Source organism: Triturus cristatus, chromosome 1_2 (assembly GCF_964204655.1).
Source record: "Triturus cristatus chromosome 1_2, aTriCri1.1, whole genome shotgun sequence".
Classification (NCBI taxonomy): Eukaryota; Metazoa; Chordata; class Amphibia; order Caudata; family Salamandridae; genus Triturus; species Triturus cristatus.
The window spans coordinates 255,874,812-255,895,982 of NC_140580.1; the positions used below are offsets into that span (position 1 = coordinate 255,874,812).

The window sequence follows — 21,171 nt, forward strand, 5'->3', positions numbered from 1 at the left end:
GGTACCATTTACCAGGGGCTGACATGTGGCCAGGGTTTGCCAATTTGGGTTTTGGCTGTTATGCAGTTTTTAGGGAAGGAAGACAGGCCCTGGGCACCTGATTGGCAGGAGCCCAGGGCACAACAAGGAAAAGTGCATCAGCTATTTGGCAAAAAATAAAAAAGGGGGGGGGGGGTGGGTTACTGCAACAGAAACCCACTTTCTTACAGTTACTTACCGATAACTGCAGGTATCCAGTATTGGTATCTTTCATAGATTCACATGCCTGAATCATTCCCAGTCGTTGGGATGGGAGTCCCCAGTACATAACCAATCAGCTATCACCACCCTCTGGAACCTTCCTGTAAGGAGCTCTAGTCCCTCAGATTTTCGTAAGCACAGTGCTAAGTAGACGCATCACTGAGAGAATCAGGTGAACCCTTCCTGGGGAGGTGGGTGGGCTGCATGTGGATCTATGAAAGATACCAATACTGGATAACTGCAGTTCCAGGTAACGCATCTCTTATCCAGTATTAGGGTATCTTTCATAGATTCACATGCCTGAATCAGAGTAGCAAGAAATGATAAGCACATTTCAGGTGGAACAGAATGTACAAGTTCAGATAACATACCAATATGAAAGAAGAGACCAAACTGCAATCAAAGGAAAACAGTAGAGAACACAATGGAGAAATGAGCATGTAAAAGAAAAGATTGTGGGATGAAAAGAAGGCTCACCTCTATTGAAATAGATGACACACCACCACCTGTCCCACTGCAGTATCGTTCATGTGTTCCGTATCCAAGTAGTAATGCTTGGTAAATGTATGCGGAGTCTTCCATGTTGCCACTCTGCAAATGTCTGCGATAGGCACACCGGCAAAGCGTGCGATGGAGGTAGAAATCGCCCAAGTGGAATGGGCATGAACTGTCGAGTGCAAGGGATGGCCTGCTTGTGGGTGACAAAGTAATAGCGCCAGAGATCCACCGAGAAGGAATATGCTACTTACCAGTATGCATCTGTTCTTGGCATGTAGAGCTGCAGAGTTGTACACTTAGCATAGATCGCCATCTGGTGTTGGGCCCGGATGTTTGCAGTTTGTTTTTCTTCTTGGACAGTCTTTGGAAGTCACGAGTTCGGTGACTCCTCCTTCGGTCCGTACTGCGCATGGGCTTCGGCTCCATCCTCAGATTGTTTTTCGCCAACAGGGAAATGGAGCGTAGTAATAACAGTGAGAAACCCATGTGTTGTATCTAAATAAGATGTACTGGAACGGATACAGGTAGCCGGGGAGGCGGGTGGGCGTGTACAACTCTGCAGCTCTACATGCCAAGAACAGATGCATACTGGTAAGTAGCATATTCCGTTCGAGGCATATGAGCTGCAGATTGTACACTTAGCATAGATTATATAGCAGTACCCAACCTTAGCGGCGACCACCGGTATCCGTTGCAGCTGTTTGAAAAAGTGTCTTTAGTACAGCCCACCCTAGCTTGCTGCTTGGAATGCACATCTACACAGTAGTGTTTTGTGAAGGTGTGCGGTGTGGACCATGTGGCTGCTTTGCAGATGTCATCTAAGGGTATGTTCCCTAGAAAAGCCATAGAAGCCCCTAACTTTCTTGTAGAGTGGGCTTTAGGAGGAACAGATAATGTTCTCTTTGCCTTTTGATAGCAAATTTGTATGCATTTTACAATCCACCTAGCTATCCCTGATTTAGAAATGGGGTTGCCTTTATGTGGTGGAGAGAAGGAAACGAACAATTGTTTAGTCTTCCTGAAGGGTTGCGTTCTTTGTATGTAGTATAGCAACGCCCTTTTCACATCAAGTGTGTGTAAGGCCCTTTCTGCAACAGATTGGGGTTGCGAAAAGAAGACAGGTAATTCCACTGATTGATTGAGGTGGTAGGGGGAAATGACTTTGGGCAGAAACTTCGGATTTGTGCGAAGTATGACCTTGCTGTGATGCATTTGTATGTAGGGTTCCTGTATGGTGAACGCTTTTATTTCACCAACCCTTCTAAGGGAAGTGATAGCTACAAGGAAAGCTGTTTTCCAGGTGAGAAACTGTAGCTCACATTTGTGCATTGGTTCGAAGGGCGGACCCATTAGTCGTGTAAGAACTAAATTTAGATTCCATACAGGGGAAGGTGGTGCCCTGGGAGGAATTACGCGTTTAAGGCCTTCCATGAAGGCTTTAATAGCGGGCACTCTGAAGAGTGATAAATGCTGTCTGTTTTGTAGATAAGCAGCGATCGCTGCTAGGTGTAGGCGTATGGATGAATATGCCAGGTTACACCTGTGAAGATGGAGCAGATAGCATATGATGTGCTGTATGGATGCATCTAGAGGGTTGATTGTATTGTTACGGCAGTAAATTACAAATCTTTTCCACTTTGCGGCATAGCATGCTCTAGTGGTAGGACGTCTGGCTTCCATGATGATGTTCATGCAATCAGGGGGAAGGTTAAGGTATCCGAATTCTAGGATTTCAGGAGCCAGATCGCCAGGTTGAGCTGGGTCCAGGTGCCGGATTTCTCCATGGTTCTGGGTTAGGAGGCATGGGGATAGATGCAGTTTTTGATGTGGTACCACTGACAGTTGTAGTAGCGTGGTGTACCACGGCTGCCTGGCCCACGTCGGAGCTACCAGAATGAGTGTGAGGGAGTGCTGTTGTAGCTTCCTGACCACTAATGGAATTAGTGGGAGAGGTGGAAAGGCGTATGCAAATCTGCCTGACCAGTTCATCCATATCGCATTGCCCTTGGACAATGGGTGTGGGTATCTGGCGGCGAAGCTTGGGCATTTTTTGTTTTCGTGGGTGGCGAAGAGGTCTATCTGAGGATGCCCCCACTGTTGGAAGAATGGGTGAAGAACTTGTGGATGCAGTTCCCATTCGTGTAGTTGTTGTGTTTGTCTGCTGAGCAGATCTGCCATGGTGTTTTGTACGCCTGGAACGTGCTGTGCCAGGAGAAAGATGTTATAAGGCATTGCCCATCTCCATATGCTCTGGGCTAAGCGGGAGAGCTGGGGAGAGTGTGTCCCCCCCTGTTTTTGGATATAATACATTGCAGTCATATTGTCTGTGCCCGAAATCTGTTTTTGGAAAGATTTTAGGGCTAGAAAGATCACCAAGAGCTCCAGATGGTTGATGTGGAGCGATTTTTGCTGTGGCATCCATAGACCTTGCATGGTGAGGTGTAGAAGGTGCGCTCCCCAGCCGGAGAGCGATGCGTCCGCTGTTAGAGTCACCTGAGGAACCGGGTCCAGGAACGGCAGCCCTTTGGAAAGGTTTGTGGTGTTCCACCACTGCAGAGAGTGATGTGTGCGGCCGTCCACCAACACCAGATCCGTCAGCTGGGCCTGGTTCCACTGTTGTGCTAGGCACTCTTGAAGTGGACGCATGTGGAGTCTTGCATGGGGCACTATGAAAATGCAAGACGCCATCATTCCTATGAGCTTCATAAACACTCTTGCTGGAAGAGAGTGTTGGGGAAGGAATGTTTTGCGTAAGGCTTGAATGCTTGTGATTCTGGCTGAGTTTGGATAGGCAATACCCTTGGAGGTGTCTATAGTGGCCCCGAGATATTGCTTTGTGTGAGATGGTATGAGGTGGGACTTTTGGTAGTTCACCGTGAAGCCTAGCTGGTGGAGCAGTTGGATGGTGCTGTTTGTATGCTGCACACATTGGTCGTAGGACGCGGCTTTTATCAGCCAGTCGTCTAGGTAAGGGAAGACGTGAATACGTTGACGTCTGAGGTGTGCTGCTACTACTGCTAGGCATTTTGGTCAACACCCGTGGTGCGGTGGTGACCCCGAAGGGGAGAACCGTGAATTGGTAATGTTGCCCGTCCACCACGAACCTGAGGTATTTCCTGTGAGAGGGGTGTATTGGAATGTGAAAGTATGCGTCTTTCAGATCAAAGGTTGTGAGAAAGTCTCCCTGGCAGAGGAGTGGGAGGACTTGCTGTAGGGTGACCATGTGAAAATGGTCTGAATGTATGTAGGCATTTAGAGGCCGGAGGTCGAGAATGGGTCTGAGGGTCCCGTCTTTCTTTGGTATTAAGAAATATAGGGAGTAGACCCCTAGATTTTGTTGATTGACGGGGACCTGCTCTATAGCGTGTTTTTGGAGGAGTGAGAGTACCTCTTGTTTGAGCAGTGTGGAAAGTTCTTGAGACATTGGACGGTGCCTTGGTGGGATATTGGGTGGGGTAGATGTTAGTTCGAGACAGTACCCTGACCGAATGATTTGGGTCACCCATTTGTCCGATGTTATGGACTCCCATGTGTGGATAAAGTTTTGCAGTCTGCCCCCGAACGGAGTGGGATGGTCTGGGGGGGAGCGGAGGGGAGTCATTGTGCAGGTGGGGTGGCAGAACGGGTGTTGTTGGTTTTGCCCCCTGCCCTTATTGTTGTTGCCTCTGTGACCGCCCCTTTGATTGCCCTTTGAAAAGGTATTTTGAGGAGGGGACTTGTAGGAGGTAGAGGCGTTATCGGTGGAGGAGCCTCTGCCTGTGCCACGAAAGGACGAGCGTCGAAAGGAACGTTTAGAGGCTTGTGTTTGGAGTGCCCCCATAGACTTTGCTGTGTCTGTGTCCTTTTTCATCTTTTCCAACGCTTCGTCTACCTTTGGCCCAAAGAGAGTTTGCTGGTCAAAGGGGTGGTTGAGTATGGATGCCTGGACTTCAGGCTTGAACCCTGAGATCCTGAGCCAGGCATGGCGACGAAGCAGGACACTTGTATTTATGGCTCTAGAAGCAGTGTCGGCTGCATCGAGGGCACATTTAATGGAGGTGTTTGTAATTAGTTTACCCTCCTGTATCAGGTCATGAGCCTTGCGCTTGTGTTTTTCTGGAAGGTGCTGCATAAGAGCCTCTAGTTCGTCATAGTGTGCTCTGTCATATCGCGCAAGCAGTGCTTGTGTGTTTGCAATGCGCCATATGTTTGCAGCTTGGGAGGCGGTGCGTTTACCAGACGCGTCCAGAAGTTTAGATTCCTTGTCTGGCGGTGGGGCTTCTCCTGAGGATTGGGAGTTAGCCCGCTTTCTAGCTGTGGAGACAACTAGGGAATCTAGGGGAGCAGGGCCCTTAATGTATGCAGGGTCTGTGGGTGCCGCTTTGTACTTCTTCTCTATTCTAGGGTTCAGTACTCTGGCCCTGACAGGGTCTTTGAACACCTCTGTAGCGTGCTTGGTGACACCCTTAAGCATGGGTAAAATAGAAGTGGATTTGTCTTGTATGTCAAATGTATCCAGTAGGAAGTCTTCTTCCACTGGTTCACTGTGCATGTCCACCCCGTGGTAGTGTGCTGCTCTCTGCACTAAATGATGAAACCCTAAGGAGTCCTCTGGAGGAGACGGCCTGGATGGGTATAGGTCGTCCTGAGGTATATCTGGTATATCAGGGTTATTGTAATCCTCCCATGGGTCTGGGGTCCCTGGTGGAGTGGGATCCATTGGGGCGTCCGCGTCCCCGTCATCCGGATCTGGGGATGGGGCCGGATCGTAGTGAGGTGGAGGTGGCGGAGACCTGGGAGGGGGTGGAGGTGGTGGAGGAGGCGGTAGTGGGGAGGGCACTCTGAGGGGTGAAGTAGCAGAGTCCTTCCTTTTGGGTGGTGGAGGAGGAGCCGGAGTATCAAGGCGTCTTTTCTTGATAATTAAAGTCAATAGTCCAGTCTTTGGATCTTTGGACAGAGTCTTTTGTAGAGGGTCTGGTGTAAACAGAGCCAGTGGCGTCGAATCGTCCGTCGGCACCGGTGATTTCGGAGCCGAGGGCTTCGATGGTTTGTGTGCGCCATGCTTTTTTGGGGCCTCCTGTTTTTTCGGCGTCGAAGGAGTTTTCGGCGTCGGAGCGTCGGTGCCGACAGATTTATGTTTGTGTTTGGTCGGCACCGAGAGTCCAGGCTTCGGCACCGGTGGCTTCGGAGTCGAGCTGGATATTGCTTTCTTCGGTGCCGGATGCTGTTTTTCGGCACCGGGCGTCGGCTGGCTCGATCCCGAGCTGCCGTGAGACTTTGGGTGCTTCGACACCGAGCCCGAAGGTGGGGTGATCGAAGCTTTGGTCTTGGTTTTGCCCAGGCCGGCAGGCGAGGGAGTAACCTGAGTCTTTGGTTTTGGGCGAGGGGGTGGGAGGGGGCACAGTACTCACGGCCCGCTGCGCCGGTGTGATGTCCTCCACGTCGGAGTCGTCGGCTTCGGAAGCGCGGACGACATCTTCTTCCTGCTCGGTGTGTGTTTGCCCCGAAGCTTCGGCGCCGCCTCCGAAGATGTCCGGTGGAGCTGCAGACGATGAGTGCGCCATGGTGCGTCGAGCTTTTCGATCCCGGATGGTTTTCTTCGATCGAAAAGACTTACAGGCGGGGCAGTCTCTGGCCTCGTGTTCTGGAGAGAGGCAAAGATTACACACCTGATGGAGGTCGGTGTGGGGAAATTTAGACCCACATTTTGGGCACTTTTTGAACGGAGTCCTTTCCATCGGCCGGGACCGGAGTCGAGGAGGGCCCGAAGGCCGGTGCCGATGTACGGGATGGAGAAAAGTGCCGCTTCGAGAGATGAAGATGATGATGAAGAAACTCGAAGATACGAGGATTTTCCGTCGAGGCTGGAACACGAAGTATCACATCCGAGCCCGATGGCGGAAAAAAACAATCTGAGGATGGAGCCGAAGCCCATGCGCAGTACGGACCGAAGGAGGAGTCACCGAACTCGTGACTTCCAAAGACTGTCCAAGAAGAAAAACAAACTGCAAACATCCGGGCCCAACACCAGATGGCGATCTATGCTAAGTGTACAATCTGCAGCTCATATGCCTCGAACATACTGTTTAGTAAGTGGAAAACCTTTCCTAGGTAGACTGTAAGCCACAAAGAGTTGGTTGGATTTGCGGAACGTCTTTAATTTAAGGCAGCGTTTATGAGTGAATGCAGTGCTCTTTCTGCCCCCGTTTGCGGATTTGGAAAAAAGGTTCTTAAGACTATAGGCTCATTAAGGTGAAAGTCTGACAGGACTTTGGGTACGAACTTGGGATTAGTCTGAAGTATAAACCTATCATGTTTGAATTGAAGAAAAGGGTCTTGAATTGAGAATGCACGAAGCTAGCTTACTCGCCTTGCAGATGTAAGGGCTAGAAGGAGTCCTCTTTTCCAAGAGAGAAACTTGAGGTTCGGCTCAAAAGTGTGTTTCATAAGCTGAGCAAGAACGATGTTGAGTTGCCAAGTTGGAGGTGGAAACTTCATGGGAGGGAAAGTCCTAAACAGACCCTGGAGAAATTGTTTAATCAGTCTGTGTGACTGAAGAGAAGGACCCGTAAAAGATCTCCTGAAACAGGATATCGCTGCCAGGTGAACTTTAATAGAGGTGTGAACCAGACCTGAAGTCGCCAGATGGAGAAGATAAGGCAATATTTGCTCTGGAAAAGAAGTGAAAGGGTGTACATTCGCAGACTTACACCAGATGTAGAATCTTTTCCATTTCCAGGAATATGTCTAGTGTGTACTGTCTAGGCCATGGAACTCACGGAACTCAGGAGCCAAGCTGATAATTTGAGAGATGCTGGTTCCTGATGTCGGACTTGTTCCCGGTCCATTGTGAGGAGAGAGGGTAAAAGGTTTCAACGGAATTGGTGGTTCCAGGGAGAGAAGATGGAGCTCCGTGAACCAATGCTGGCGAGGCCACGCTGGCGCGATCAAAATTAGCGTGCAGGGTTCGGCCTTCAACTTCCTGAGGACCCTGGGAAAAAGTGTAAGCAAAGACGTTGAACCATGCTATCGAAAATGCATTCCCTAGAGATCTCCGTTGGAGATGCCAGCTTGCGAAGTTCAGGCATTTGGCGTTGTGCTGGGTGGCAAATAGATCCAAGAGGTTTCCCCATTGATAGAGAATATGCCATTGAGAATCGCCTAGTTTAATTCCCATTCGTGACCAGTTTGTTGCCTGCTTAGTGAATCGGCCAGCAGATTGTCTGTTCCTGGATTCTGCTGAGGGAAATGTGTTGAAGTAACAAGTTCGAGATCTTTTGAGATTAGTGAGAGCGACAGTAAACGAGAAAACCCCCCTGCTTGTTCAGGTAGTGCATTGTTTTAGTATTGTCTGCCCGGACAAGCACCAGAGAACCTTTGATCCTGGGGGGAAAAAAAAAGCCAGGAGGGCCAGATAAACAGCCCGTAGTTCGAGGAGGTTTATGTGAAGCTTCCGTTCGGAAGGAGGACACTTTCCGCTGATCCGAAGTTTCTGGAGGAAAGCTCCCCAACCCTCCAGGGACGCATCCGTTGTGATTTGTGGAGAGGCAAGAAGGGCAGGCCTTGAGAAAGATTCTGTGGACGAGTCCACCACTGTAGAGCAGTGACCATCTGAGGGGTCACCTGTACAACAGCAAAGAATCCTTCGGCTCGAATCCACTGAGTGGAGAGTGATTCCTGGAGAGGGCGCATGTGGAGGTGACAGTAGGGAACCAGCAGAATACAGGATGACATCCCGAGAAGAGATTTGAACTGGCCCGCCGTGAGAAACTTCCTGGATTTTATGCAGTTCGCCAAGTGAAGTTTGCACGGTCGCTCGTGACAGGAAAGCTTTCTTCTGGTTTGTATTGAGAATAGCACCCAGAAAAGTTACCAGTTGAGACGGTTGTAGGATGGATTGACAGTGAGACCCAAGCGACTGAAAAGCTGTAGACAGGCGTTGGAAGATCTACTTGCGCAGTCTAGAGAAGGTGCCTTGACGAGCCAGTCGAGATAGGGAAAAACTTGGTGACGTTGCTGCCTGAGGCGACGGGGCCTTACCCTTGCCATCCATGCTGGCGTTGGCTCTTCTCTGCCGATCTCTCACCCTGAGCGTCTTCGGCGCGAAGGCTGAGCAGGCGTTGCAGTCCTTACTCTGGTGTTCGACCAGTAGGCAGAGGTTGCAGACCGGATGCTGGTCCTTCTGCACGAACTTGTGGTGGCAGTTTGGGCAGAACTTGAATGGCGTCTTGTCCATTGCGCTCAGGGCCTCTGAGTGCGCATTCTCCAAGGTCGAAGAAAAAGGGCGCTGGACCTCCTTTCTTCGCGCTCCTGATGAAATCTCTTCCTTTGCTGTGATATCCTCTAGTGATTATCGACGAAACTCGCTTTTCTTTCTTCTTCCTTAGAGTGTAATTCTGGAGCTTCCCGATGACTATCCAGACCCAACGGCGGAAAAAAGAATCTGAAGATGGCGCCCCAAAGGTGGGACTTCCGCAGGAAGCAAGACGACGTCACGGGAGGTGCACCAAATGGTGGTCGTCGACGCCCACCTGGGCTACAAAAAAAAAAAAAAGAAAAAAAAAAGAAAAAACAAAGAAAAGACTACGAATCCGGACCCAACCACAAGATCGCGGAATAATGCACAGCATAGTGAATACAGAAAGATTCACGCTGCAAAAAGGCACTTTGTGAAAATGTGAGGGTCTGACTTGAGTCCGAAGGGCAGGACTCGGAATTGGTAATGTCTGCCTACAACAGCGAACCTCAAATTTGTGATTCCTGTGGATAGCCATATGAAAGTAGGCATCTTGAAGATCCAAAGATACCATGTAGTCGTTTGCATTGATAAGCTGCAGGAGTTCTTGAATGGTAACCATGCAAAACTATCAAGACCTTGAGACTTCTCAAATCTAGAATTGGTCTCCATTTCTTCTTTTTGCGCACCAAGAAAAAGCGGCAGTAAAAACCTTTCCCCCGTTGACGAGGAGGACCCCGCTCTATAGCACCTTTCTGGAGCATTAGTGAGATTTCCAGGAGTAAAAGGCGCAGATTCTTGTGAAGCATTGGTCTAGGAGGGGTCTGCGGAGGAGTTGGCATGAACTCCAGTGAGTGTCCGAATTAAGGAAAAACTTGTCATGTAGTTCAGGCAGGGCCCCAGGCCCGAACGGTGTACCAATCGATCTTTCAGGGAATACCAGACCTATGGGCACCGTTATTGACGAATGGGATGAACCGCATAATTCGAGCTGGCCCCCCTCAATCTTGGTCTGTTGGTGTTATAGTCCCTATATTTAAAAAATGGGACAGGTCTGACCCAACAAACTACAGGCCAATTTCCCTGCTGGACACGACAGCGCAGCTAATGGGACTGCTACTACTCTAAGCTAGAGAATTGAGCCAAAGATAAAAATTCTAATGCAGGCCCAATATGGTTTCCAGCGGGGAAGGGGCACTGTAGACCAGTGTCTAAACTGGTCACTTATAATAGAAAAATACACCAGGATGAAGGAGGGAAAGATGTACACTGCTTTCATGGACTTGTCGGCAGCGTTCGACTGACCCATGAAAAGCTGTGGACTATCATGAGGGAGATAGAAGTCGACCAATTAAATTTAAATGTTATTAGACAGATGTATTCCAACGCTATGGCCTCGGTCTTACACAAAAAACGGAGGCTGTTCACGCCCATTCAAAATCGCCAGAGGAGTTAGGCAGGGCTGTGTTCTTGAGCCATTTCTCTTCATTTATACCAATGGAGTAGAAAAAGCCCTTATCAAGTCTACAAGAGATGTTAAAATATTGAATTCACAACCACTACCTATCTTGGCATACGCAGACGATGCAGTATTGACTGGGTCCGGCCTTCAGCACCTCATATCTTCGTGTATGTATCATTTATGGACTGTTGATTTGAGGGTGAACCGAACCTTATCCTTTGCTGTGATAGTGGGGGCAAGGAAAAGAGAACACTGTACCTCCATGTGGAGAATGAGAGGATTGAGGTGGTGGATTCCTTCCCGTATTTGGGGGTTCTTATTGATAAGGATTTGGCATGGATAAAACTAGTGCAAGGACGCAGAGGGGTAATGGAAAGAACCCTGTCGGCAGTAAAGACCTTTGCTAAAAAAACTGGGCGATAGGCCATTATTGCAAACAAAACAAATTTATCAGGCTAAAGTTACAGCAGCAATGACGTATGGGGTGGGGGTATGGGTTACTGTCAAAACTGCAAACAAGTTTATCAACTCTATAGTTGGCCTCTCCACTTCAACCCCATAACTACATTTTGCACTTAAAACTGGGACTCCCCTATATCACCAACTCAATACAATTGGCCCCTGTCCTTTTGTGGCACGCAACCTGGAGAAGGGACACTCCCGACACAATTCAGAATTGCTTAAATATGGATAAACGAGATTGGGTTACCCAAACTGTTTCAAGATCTAGATGAATGTAGAAAGATCTCTAAAGAAAAGATCAAAAATGTATTTAGGATGAGGGTAGAGTTTGAGAGAAGGGAAACTTATGGTAAAGAGCAGGCAATGGTGAACTATAGATCAATCCACCCAGTGAGGATATTTCTTTTATCTGTCAGACGTTACAAATGCACATCAGATTCATATGGATTAGGTTTCGTCTGAATACGAACCCTCATGTTAAGTTACCCTGGTAAAACTTATAACCATGCTGATTTAACTTTGTGCCCCTGTGATGGCTTGTCAAGACTAACTGACCCGCACCCTGTTTTATTCTGCAAATTATATAAGGAGGGGAATAGTTACTTAAAACTGATATTGCAGAAGATGAATTTTAAACAATGTAGGATTTTGCATGATTTTAATGCCTTGATCCCAGATGTAGTCTGATGAACAGAGCTCACTGATTTCTTAAAAGGTTCCTTAAAAGTTGTACAAGAAAGTCTTGCTGGTGAGAAGGCATAGGAATTTGGAAATGCTGTGCAGCCCTTTCAATACCATTATGGAAACACCCAATATCCTCAGGAGGTGAATCTGCTTGAGGAGGCACCAGAGACTCTGGAAAAGGAGATGACGTAGTCGTCCCACTCATCATGAGTTGATTGGGAATCATGAACCTCTCCCTCTTCCAGTTGGTCATCTTCCTCATCATCCGTTGAAGGGGGCAGTGGTATTGTGACAGGCAGACGGTGGAGCCAGAACCTGTAACCGTGGAGGCCGAGAGAGAACTGGGGCAGAAGACTGAGCAGAAGTAGGGAATCTCGGCTTGTAGTCAGAAATCTAAAATTATAGGTCAGAAACCAAAGACGCAGGGGGACGAACCATGGGTGGTTGGCGCAGATGGCTTTCTGGTTAATATGACTGAACTTTTGCGTCTTGCTCGTCATAGTCCGAATCCTCCTGGTACTTGACATGAAGTTGAGGGACTTGTTGCAGCCCTGAACATGATGCCCTCATCTGAATCCTCCTCCTCATCCAAAAGGAGGTAATGGCTGGACCCTGCTAGGCAATGTAAGGGAAGGTGTCAGCGTGCGTTTAGTGACCTTGAGGTGAACATATGCACTGTCCATCTTGGATTTGTGTCATCGACGAGGCAGTCGGTGTACTAGTAAGACTAGGAGGAAACACCAATGGACACAACGTCGGAGTCGTCGACAGTGACAGTAGTAGACAATGGGAGAGATGTCAATGGAACACTCCTAGTCGACGTACTAGTCGATGCGCTAGTCGTCGAGCGTGGCGTTGACACCGTCTAGGACATAGACTTTAATCTTGATCGTCGACGACAATGGTATAACAGCCGTTGACAATGACATTGTAGAGTTCGATGCGGACGCCAAGAGTGAAGAGACTGTCGTAGTCAAGGTTACTCCCACAGCTGTAGGAGATGAAAACAAGTTACTTACCTGTAACTTGTTTTCTTATCCAGTATTGGGGTATCCTTCATAGATTCACATGCCTGAATCAGAATAGCGAGCAGTATACCAAGTATACAGTTGTTTGCGGATGGTGGGAGACTAGTGCTGAAACTCCCCAGATGCATCCACAACTAGTTTACAAAAAGGTATAAGAAACCCAATATTAAAATTCGAAACATGCAAGCAGAGAAAGCAGCATGTAATGCAATAACATTCAAAGTGAAATATATCATTGTAAACATGCCATTGTCATGCTAAAAGACAACATATAACATGTGAAAAGTGGAAAAAAGGCACCTGAAATTATCTCAAAGAAAAAGATGTCGCAGGACAGCTTGTTCGACCGCTGCATCGCCTTGATGCGTAGATTGGAGGCAGTAATGTCTCGTAAAAGTGTGAACACTCTTCCATGTCGCAGCACGGCAAATATTCTCCAGAGTCACCCCAGCAAACAACGCTGTAGACGCCGCTACTGTTTTCGTGGAATGGGCCCTGGGTTTCCCTAACAACGGCCTGTGAGCTTTGTCATGGCAGAACTGGATTGTTGATGCTATCCATCTGGCAATAGTGGATTTTGTCACTGCATTCCACAGGGTAGCTTGGCCATAAGCCACGAACAATTGATCAGACTTTAAGTTAAGATGAAACTGACGGCACCTTAGGAATGAATGTTGGATTAGTTCGGAGGTGCACGTAGTCTTGAGTGAAGCGTAGAAAAGGTTCCTTCACAGTGAAAGCCTGAATTTCACTCACTCGTCTAGCTGACACCAGGGCCAGAAGTAAGGCAACCTTCCAGGTGAGGAATTTGAGATCAGCCTTGTGGATAGGCTCGAATGGATGTTTTATTAATTGCATTAAGACCGTGTTGAGTTCCCACTCCGGTGGAGGAAGCCTGACCGGAGGAAACTTCCGGAAAAGTCCTTTCATAAACTGCTTAATTAAAGAGGATGAACACAAAAGCCATGAGCCCCCTTTCTGAATCTGGAAAGTGTGGCTAAATGGACCTTGACTGAAGGGGAAAAAGAGCCCAGATCTTGCCAGATGTAACAAATCAGGGAGGATCTGTTCTGCAGGAGCTTCCAGCGGGTGAACCTGGTTTGTTTCACACCAACAGCAAAAATATTTTCATTTTAGACGGTAAGTTTTTATCGTGCTGTGAGCTCGTGATTTCGCCAATATATCCCTACAGTCTTGAGGGATATCCAGATCCTTGAATTATAAGAAGTCAGGAGCTATGCGTGTAAATGTAGGGACTGAGGGACCGGGTGGAGTACCTGACCTCTGTTCCTTGACAGCATTGTGGGCGTCTGAAGACGATGGATCGGCTGGTCCTGGGATAATAGAAGCTCCTGAAACCAATACTGGCGTGGCCATCTGGGTGCAATCAAGATGAGACAACAGCCCTCCAACATCACCTTGCGTATGACTCTGTATTAGATGTATTGGGGAGAGGCTTAAAGCACAAATCCCTGACCGTCGCATTGATAGGGCATTCCCCCTTGACCCCTGTTGAGGGTATCTGCTGGCATAAAAGCGGCATTTTTTGTTTTCTTATGTTGCGAACAAATCCAGTGTCGGTGTGCCCCAAGGTCTGAATACTCCCAGCACTTTAGCCTGCTCTAGCGTGTCCGCTAATGTATTGCAGAGACCTCCGACATGTTCTGCTCTGAAGGTTATGTTGTGGAGTGTGACCCATTCCCACAACTCCTGAGCCTCTGGCTGTTGATGTGCTTGTTCTTGTACTCTGAAGACCATTTCTCCAGTATCTGTAAATCTTTGAGATGACCTCCCCACCCTTCCATAGAAGCATCCATAGTGAGGACAAAGTCTGGAACCTTTTGTATGAAAGTGAGCCCTTCTGCTAAGTTGGGTATGTGGGACCACCAACGTAGAGCACTCTTTATGCCTGGAGTGACTGAGGATGTCGAAGGAACCCACAGCCTGCTGCCACTGAAGGTGTAACTCCTCCTGTAGGGGTCGCATCCAAAGTTGTGCCAAAGGGACTAGGTGTATTGCAGAAGAGCACATCCCTAGGAGCGATGCGAACATCCGGACAGAAATTTTTTTGGGGAAATCAGGATTGCCAACTTTTGAAGACGAACCTGCCTTTCGTGAGAGAAGAAAGCCTTGCAGCGGACTGTATCTAGCAGAGCACACAGAAAAGGCAGGACCTGCCTTGGGTGTAACTGAGATATACTCCTGCTCACAGTAAGCCCCAAAGTGTGGAACAGACGAAGAGATGCTGTCACAGCAGTCTTGACTAAGCTTTCCGAAGAGCATTTTAGTAACCAATCGTCCAAATACGGGAAGACTTGGATTCCCTGGGATCGTAACGCTGCCGCCACAGGAGCTAGGCACTTCGTAAAGATCCTTGGGGCAGATTTTAGCCCAAACGGGAGCACTTTGAACTGATAATGGGCGCCAGCCACGGTGACTTGCGATGCTTAGGATGTATTGGGATGTGAAAGTAAGCGTCTTCCATATCCAAAGAAGCTAGAAAATCTCCCTCGTTGAGACAACCTAGAATTTGCCAGTGTGACCATGCAAAATCCCTGCTTCTTGAGGAATTTGTTCAGGTTGCGAAGGTCTAAGATCGGACGCCACGCCCCTGATTTCTTCTTGATGAGAAAAGCGAGAATAGAAACACGTCCCTTTTTTTAAGTGTGGGAACCCTCGATTGCATTCTTGAGGAGCATCATTAAAGCTTCTTTGAACAGTAAGTGAAGACGAGGAGGTCCCTTGGGTGGTGTGATGGGTGGCTTGGTGACAAACTCTAAGGTATGACTGTTGTGTACCAGGTCCAGAACCCATTGGTCTGACGTAATCTCCTGCCACTTGTTCACAAAAGTTGAACTTGTCGCACCCACAGGGAGGGGAAAAGGAGTGGAAGGCATCCTGCAGAAATCAGTGCTTCCTTGTGGTGTCTCGTCCTTGATTCTGCGACCTTTTTCGTCCGCCTCGACGAAAGAAACCAGACGTGTTGGTTTGTCTGTACGAGGACTGATAAGATGGTCTATACTGAGGCTGGTACCTATTCTGTTGGGTTTGATACCATCCTCTGGGTGAAAACCCATGGCCTCTTGCTCCTCTGAAGGTACCGCGTTTGTACTGCAAAGAGCCCAAGGACCTTGCGGTATCTGTATCAGTCTTTATTGCCTGGAGTGCGTCATCTATATGCTTTCCAAACAACGATTCGCCATCATAGGCCATATCCAATATCTTTGTTTGGACCACTGGTCTGAAGGTGGTCGCCCTAAGCCAACCCTGGCGTCTGAGTACGGCTGCACCAGCCAGCTGGTGGAAATTAGTATTGACAATATCCAAAGCGCAGTCGATAGTCAGACGCTGCACGCTCACCCTCCAACAAAACCTTCCGAGCGTCTGGTCTGTTGTCCTCCGGCATGAGCTCAATAAAGCTTACTATTTCTGACCACATCTGGCGGTCATAACGCCCTATCACCACTAGCGAGTTGGCTGCTCTGATGGATGCAGCTGCCATTGCAGAAAATTTCTTGCCAATTAAATCCAGGCGTCGCCCCTCCCTATCCGGCAGTGTAGTAATAGGTGCTCCCGGATGCTTAGATTTTTGTTGGGCTGCCTGTGAGATTACTGAATCTGGCCGAGGATGGCCAATGAGACAGGAAGGACTATTGGCCGGAGCCCGGTATTGGTCTATCCGCGGAAGCACCGATGCACGATTTTTCATAGTTTTTACTCCTTCCTTCCAAATGTAGTCGATGATTGGGATAGCTCTGGTGACCTTCCTTGACTCCTCCTTAAAATCATGGAGAAAACAGTCACTATTTAATGGTAACCAGCAAGTGGAACCTGGTCGCGGCCCGCTGCATAAGATTATGAAACCCCCCTATATCCTCTGGGGCGAATCAGATGGTAGAGGGGTGGGTGGCGAAGGCATAGGGATTATATATGAATCCCAAGGATCTGCTGGATCTGGTAGTTCACCCTCTTCAACTTCATCCTCAGAGGTTGAATCTTGAGCTTGACCCTGATCCTCCACAGGATCCGCAAGTTAAGGTGTTGGGACTGGATCCTCAGGCACAGGCAAAGGGTCCGGAAGCGGAACCTGCAGAATGACTGGCTGCGGTGGAAAACGCCATCTATAATCTGCAAGCATGGCTTGCAAGTCTTAAATCTGAGTTGAAGGCAGATGTAACATCTCGCTCGGACGAGGTTGTTTATAGTAAGGTTTATGATGCAGGACGATAATGTCCTCTTGATAGTAACGTTCTTGATAATTGTCCTCTTCCTCATCACCGTCATTTTGACAATTGATGTGCAGTTCAGAAGGATGGCTAGCAATTCCAAAAGGCCCTTCGTCCTAGTCATCATCCTCACCCTGCACATATGTTTCCAGGCGATGTGAGGGAGTAAGCGGTGATATATCGCTAGTCGTGCCTCTGAAGTCTTTAGTTGAAAACTCCTGGTGGAAATAGGAGTGGAATGAGAGGGCGCCATTGTAGATGTCGTAGACGGAACAGGCAAATCTTCTGACATAGTCGGCGACGGGCTGTCAGTGGATACTTTTGATGTCAGGCTTTTAGTGTCCATAGTCGACGAGGCCGACGGGGTCTTCGCCGACACTTCTCTTCGACGACGAAGGCCTCGTCGACGGCATTGTCATCTACATGGTTTTCGCCGCGGACTTAAAATGGGCTTTTTTGACAGGATAGTAATCCTAGTCGACAGAATAGGTGAGGTAATGGACGTCAGAGATGGCTTCTGTCAATGAAGGAGTAGAACAAGTGACAAATAGTGGACAGAGAAAACCAGAGACTTTGAAAGGCTTTTACTCCGTTTGAGTCCTTGACAGCAGAATCCTGAGGAGAGTGCGCTGATTCAGAGGAAATGATGGAACTCCTCTGAACAGATTCTGAAGTAGATTCTGAAGTAGAATGGGAAGATTTATGGCGTTTCTTCCCTTCTCTGGAAGAGCTGTCATGCGATCTAGCTCTCTTGCTAGAAGTTGAACTCTGTCATCCTCCTCAGCCGAAGAGGATTTAAGCCACAATAGCACTCTCGCCTCCCTATCCCTAAGAGTCTAGGTAGGGAAGGTGCGGCAAATTTTGCAATCTTGTGCCTCATGTTTGGGGTAGAGGCAGTAGATGCAATCCAAATGTTGATCATCAACATGGACTCTTCCTGGCGCAGGTTCTACAGGACTTGCACAAGGCCTTCTTGTCAGACCTGCTGAAGAAAGTTGAAAACTGAGTGGCACTCAGGGAGACTCCCTTCCACACAAGGTGCGGTGAAAATCTGAGGAGAACTGGCTCTGCTGAGAGTTCTAGAAGGGTGCTGGTGTCTGATTGGTTGTTACCAAATGCTTGGTTCTTTTGCATAATGAGGTAGATAGGCTGCTAAGATCTAGGCTTTAGGCCTTTTCTTTGGGCCTACTAACACTTTTGGCACTACTTTTTATTTACCCGGGACTCCCGTCTCGGCAACAGGGAATGATTCAGGCATGTGAATCTATGAAAGATACCCCAATACTGGATAATTAGTCGTCGAGGCCACTGTCGACAAGGTGGTAGTAGACTGGGCTGAAGGCAGCTTTTTAAAGGTGTACACAATCCTCAGCAGAGGATCCTTGTGTGGTAAAGCCTTAAGTTGTGCCACCGAAGACTTCTGCGTTTTTTTTTTGAGGGGGCTGCGAAGGACCTGGAGAAGCATCTCTGGACCTTTTCTGTGAGGTTCTTGAAGACTTTGAGCCCTCACTCTCCTCAGAGAAGGGGTATTCTTTGTCCTTAAGCCTCTGCAGCCAAATTAAAAGCCGTCCCTCACAGTCTTTAAGAGTCTGATGAAAAGGTACGACATACCTTAGTCTTTGGAGGAATGGTCCGGATAGAGACAGTAGAGGCAGTCTTTATGCTGGTCATCGACATGCAGCCTCTTATTGCAGGGCCTAAAAAGGCCTTAAAGTAGACTTCACTCAGAAGTAATTGTGAAGAAAAATACACTTTAATCCCAGAAGCAAGGAAAAACTGAGCAGCTCAGTGGCAACTCCCTTAGCACGACGCGCAGCAGAAAATCTGAGGGACTTTAGCTCCTTCCAGGAAGGTTCCAGAGGGTGGTGATCTGGTTGTTCTCTAGAGTTTGGTACTCATTACAAAAGGACCTGGATATGTTACTAATGTGAGACCTTTGGCCTATCTCTATGTCTAGTGAGATTACTTTTATGTACCGGGGACTCCCATCCCGATGACTGGGAATGATTCAGGCATGTGAATCTATGAAAGATACCCTAATACTGGATAATTACAAGTGGGATAGCAACATATATTGGTGTCCCCCTGGAAATTCATTGGTGAGCATTTCCTTTGCTTTCTTCTGAGTTTGATGTTCATTAAAGCCTCTCTTGAGTAGGACCAGTTCAAAATTTGAGCAGGTGCTCTGGTGCATGGCGCAATCAGGCCGCTGACTGACGCAGACGGGCTTGCCTGAGGCACGACTGTGCATGTCCATTTATCGTGTCAGGTAGCAAACATACCTAGCAAGGAAACATAGCAAGCCAACCGAAATGGCAGCCCCGCTCTAACTTGCGGGAACTTAGCAACGTGTGACAAGGAAGGACAGCAATCAGTAACAGCAAGGTAAACAAAGTATTTTAAAAAAGCTGCTCCAAGAGCTTTAACACCGCTCTACACCCAAATTCAGACAGCGCTACGAGAAACTCATTTTAAATATTTAAGTATGTAGACAGTAGCACTGTAAACCTAGACCTCCGGTCAAATAACTACTCCAACTGAAAGTTAGTAAACGCTCACCATAGCCACCCAAGCCATCAGGATTTCCATACATTCCAAAATTGCCAGTCATTCCCATTCTGCCGTAACCTGCTTGATTATCTAAAAAGAAAAAGATAAGACTTCATGAACAAAAACATTGTTACATTAATGTAAACCGCAACTCCAGATTAAGAAATAGAATCTCATGGATGCAACAAAGTGACATTTAATTTTGAGAATTAGGACAAGCTAGTGTTCATGGCTTAGAAAAGTATTTATTAGAAGATATGACAAATTCAGAGTTAAAGATCTATTCGCAGACACAGCCAGTGACAAGCAAGTTACTTACCTTCGGCAATGGCCTATCTGGTAGAGACTATCTGGCCGCAGATGCCTACGACTATCCCCTGGAGTCAGACTGGATCTGTAAGATACGAGTTGTATCCCTGCGTGCCCTTGGTGGCGTAGTTCGGTTTTGGGTCGCCCACACAAGAAGTGAAGAGTGCTGTACCTATACAAGTGCCAGCTAGGCATGCTAAGGGTAAGTTACTTACCTGTAATCCTAGTTCTCTTCCAGGGGTATCCTCAAGGTCATAAGCACTGAATATTCCCGCCCATGTGCGGGGACCCCGGAAATAATAAAATCATATATGTAAAAAACATACATATATACAGCTCTGTATATGTATAAACATATATTATTTTTTCCCAAGCAAATGCAGCCCCTAAAAAAGAAGGCTAGGCAATGTATAAATACACATCCAATAATACCATAATAAAACACCTAAATCTTTTTTTTTTTAATGAGGTAAACACTCACGAGAAAGCAAAAAAAGAGAAAACTGTGGGAGAAACAGATCTACAACACATTGCTAGCCTGCAGGCTGCATTGCAATACAATACCATAGAGACTGAAAAGCCCTGTATAGGTAAAAACTGGCACAGAGCCTTTAAGGCAGCCCTGGCTTCCATATCCCATCATGCCTCAGGGGTGACAGTTAGGTCAGTTCTTTGCGGGACCGTAGTCCTAAACACAAAGATGAACAAATGTTACTTACCTGTAAACTGTGGTTCTCCAGTATTGGTGTCTTTCATAGATTCACATGCTTGAATATTCCCCGTCGTCGAAGTGGGAGTCCCACGGTATATATAAAAAGCAATAAGTATCATGTATATATACATATACACATACCTAACCACATAAGAGTATATACATACCCAAATAAACATATATATATAGTTCAAATAACATATCAAGTTAAAAATACCATAGGATAGCATTGAGACATAGGAAAGCATTGAGAAAAAGAATCACTTTGCTAACATATCACTGTCACTTTATAGTCCAAACTCCAGCCAATCAGGCGCTAGCACCCTCTAGAACCTTCTCCTCAGAGGCTCAGGCCCTCAGATTTTCGAGCACGAGAGTGACCATAGAGCCGAAAGAGGAGAAGAGAGCCTCTGAGGGGAGGAGGGTGGGTCGCATGTGAATCTATGAAAGACACCAATACTGGAGAACCACAGTTTACAGGTAAGTAACATTTGTTCTTCTCCAGTATTTGGGGTGTCTTTCATAGATTCACATGCTTGAATAGAATAGTAAGCAGTAAACAGTATTCGGCTGACCAAGCCGTATTGATATTGCATGTAATACAAACAATGTATTTAAAGCGCAATAATAATAATAATACCCCAGGAGGAGGGAAGTAGCAGAGGCTCACCTTATTTAAACAGATTTCGTAGAACTGCCTGTCCCACAGCCGTGTCTGCTTCGTTAATGGATTCCAGACAGTAGTGCTTCGTAAACGTGTGCCTGCTGGACCACGTAGCTGCCCG

General features: G+C 47.5%; 1 protein-coding gene across 3 annotated transcripts in view; it reads right to left on the reverse strand.

The window, feature by feature from the left end:
• The window catches only part of HNRNPH3 (heterogeneous nuclear ribonucleoprotein H3), a 138,414-nt gene that overhangs the window by 19,848 nt on the left and 97,395 nt on the right, over window positions 1-21,171 (reverse strand). For all 3 annotated transcript variants that reach the window (XM_085603557.1, XM_085603555.1, XM_085603556.1), the window contains one exon: window positions 19,375-19,455. In XM_085603557.1, the coding sequence (XP_085459683.1) occupies window positions 19,375-19,455 (81 nt within the window). The remainder of the gene's footprint in view (window positions 1-19,374; window positions 19,456-21,171) is intronic.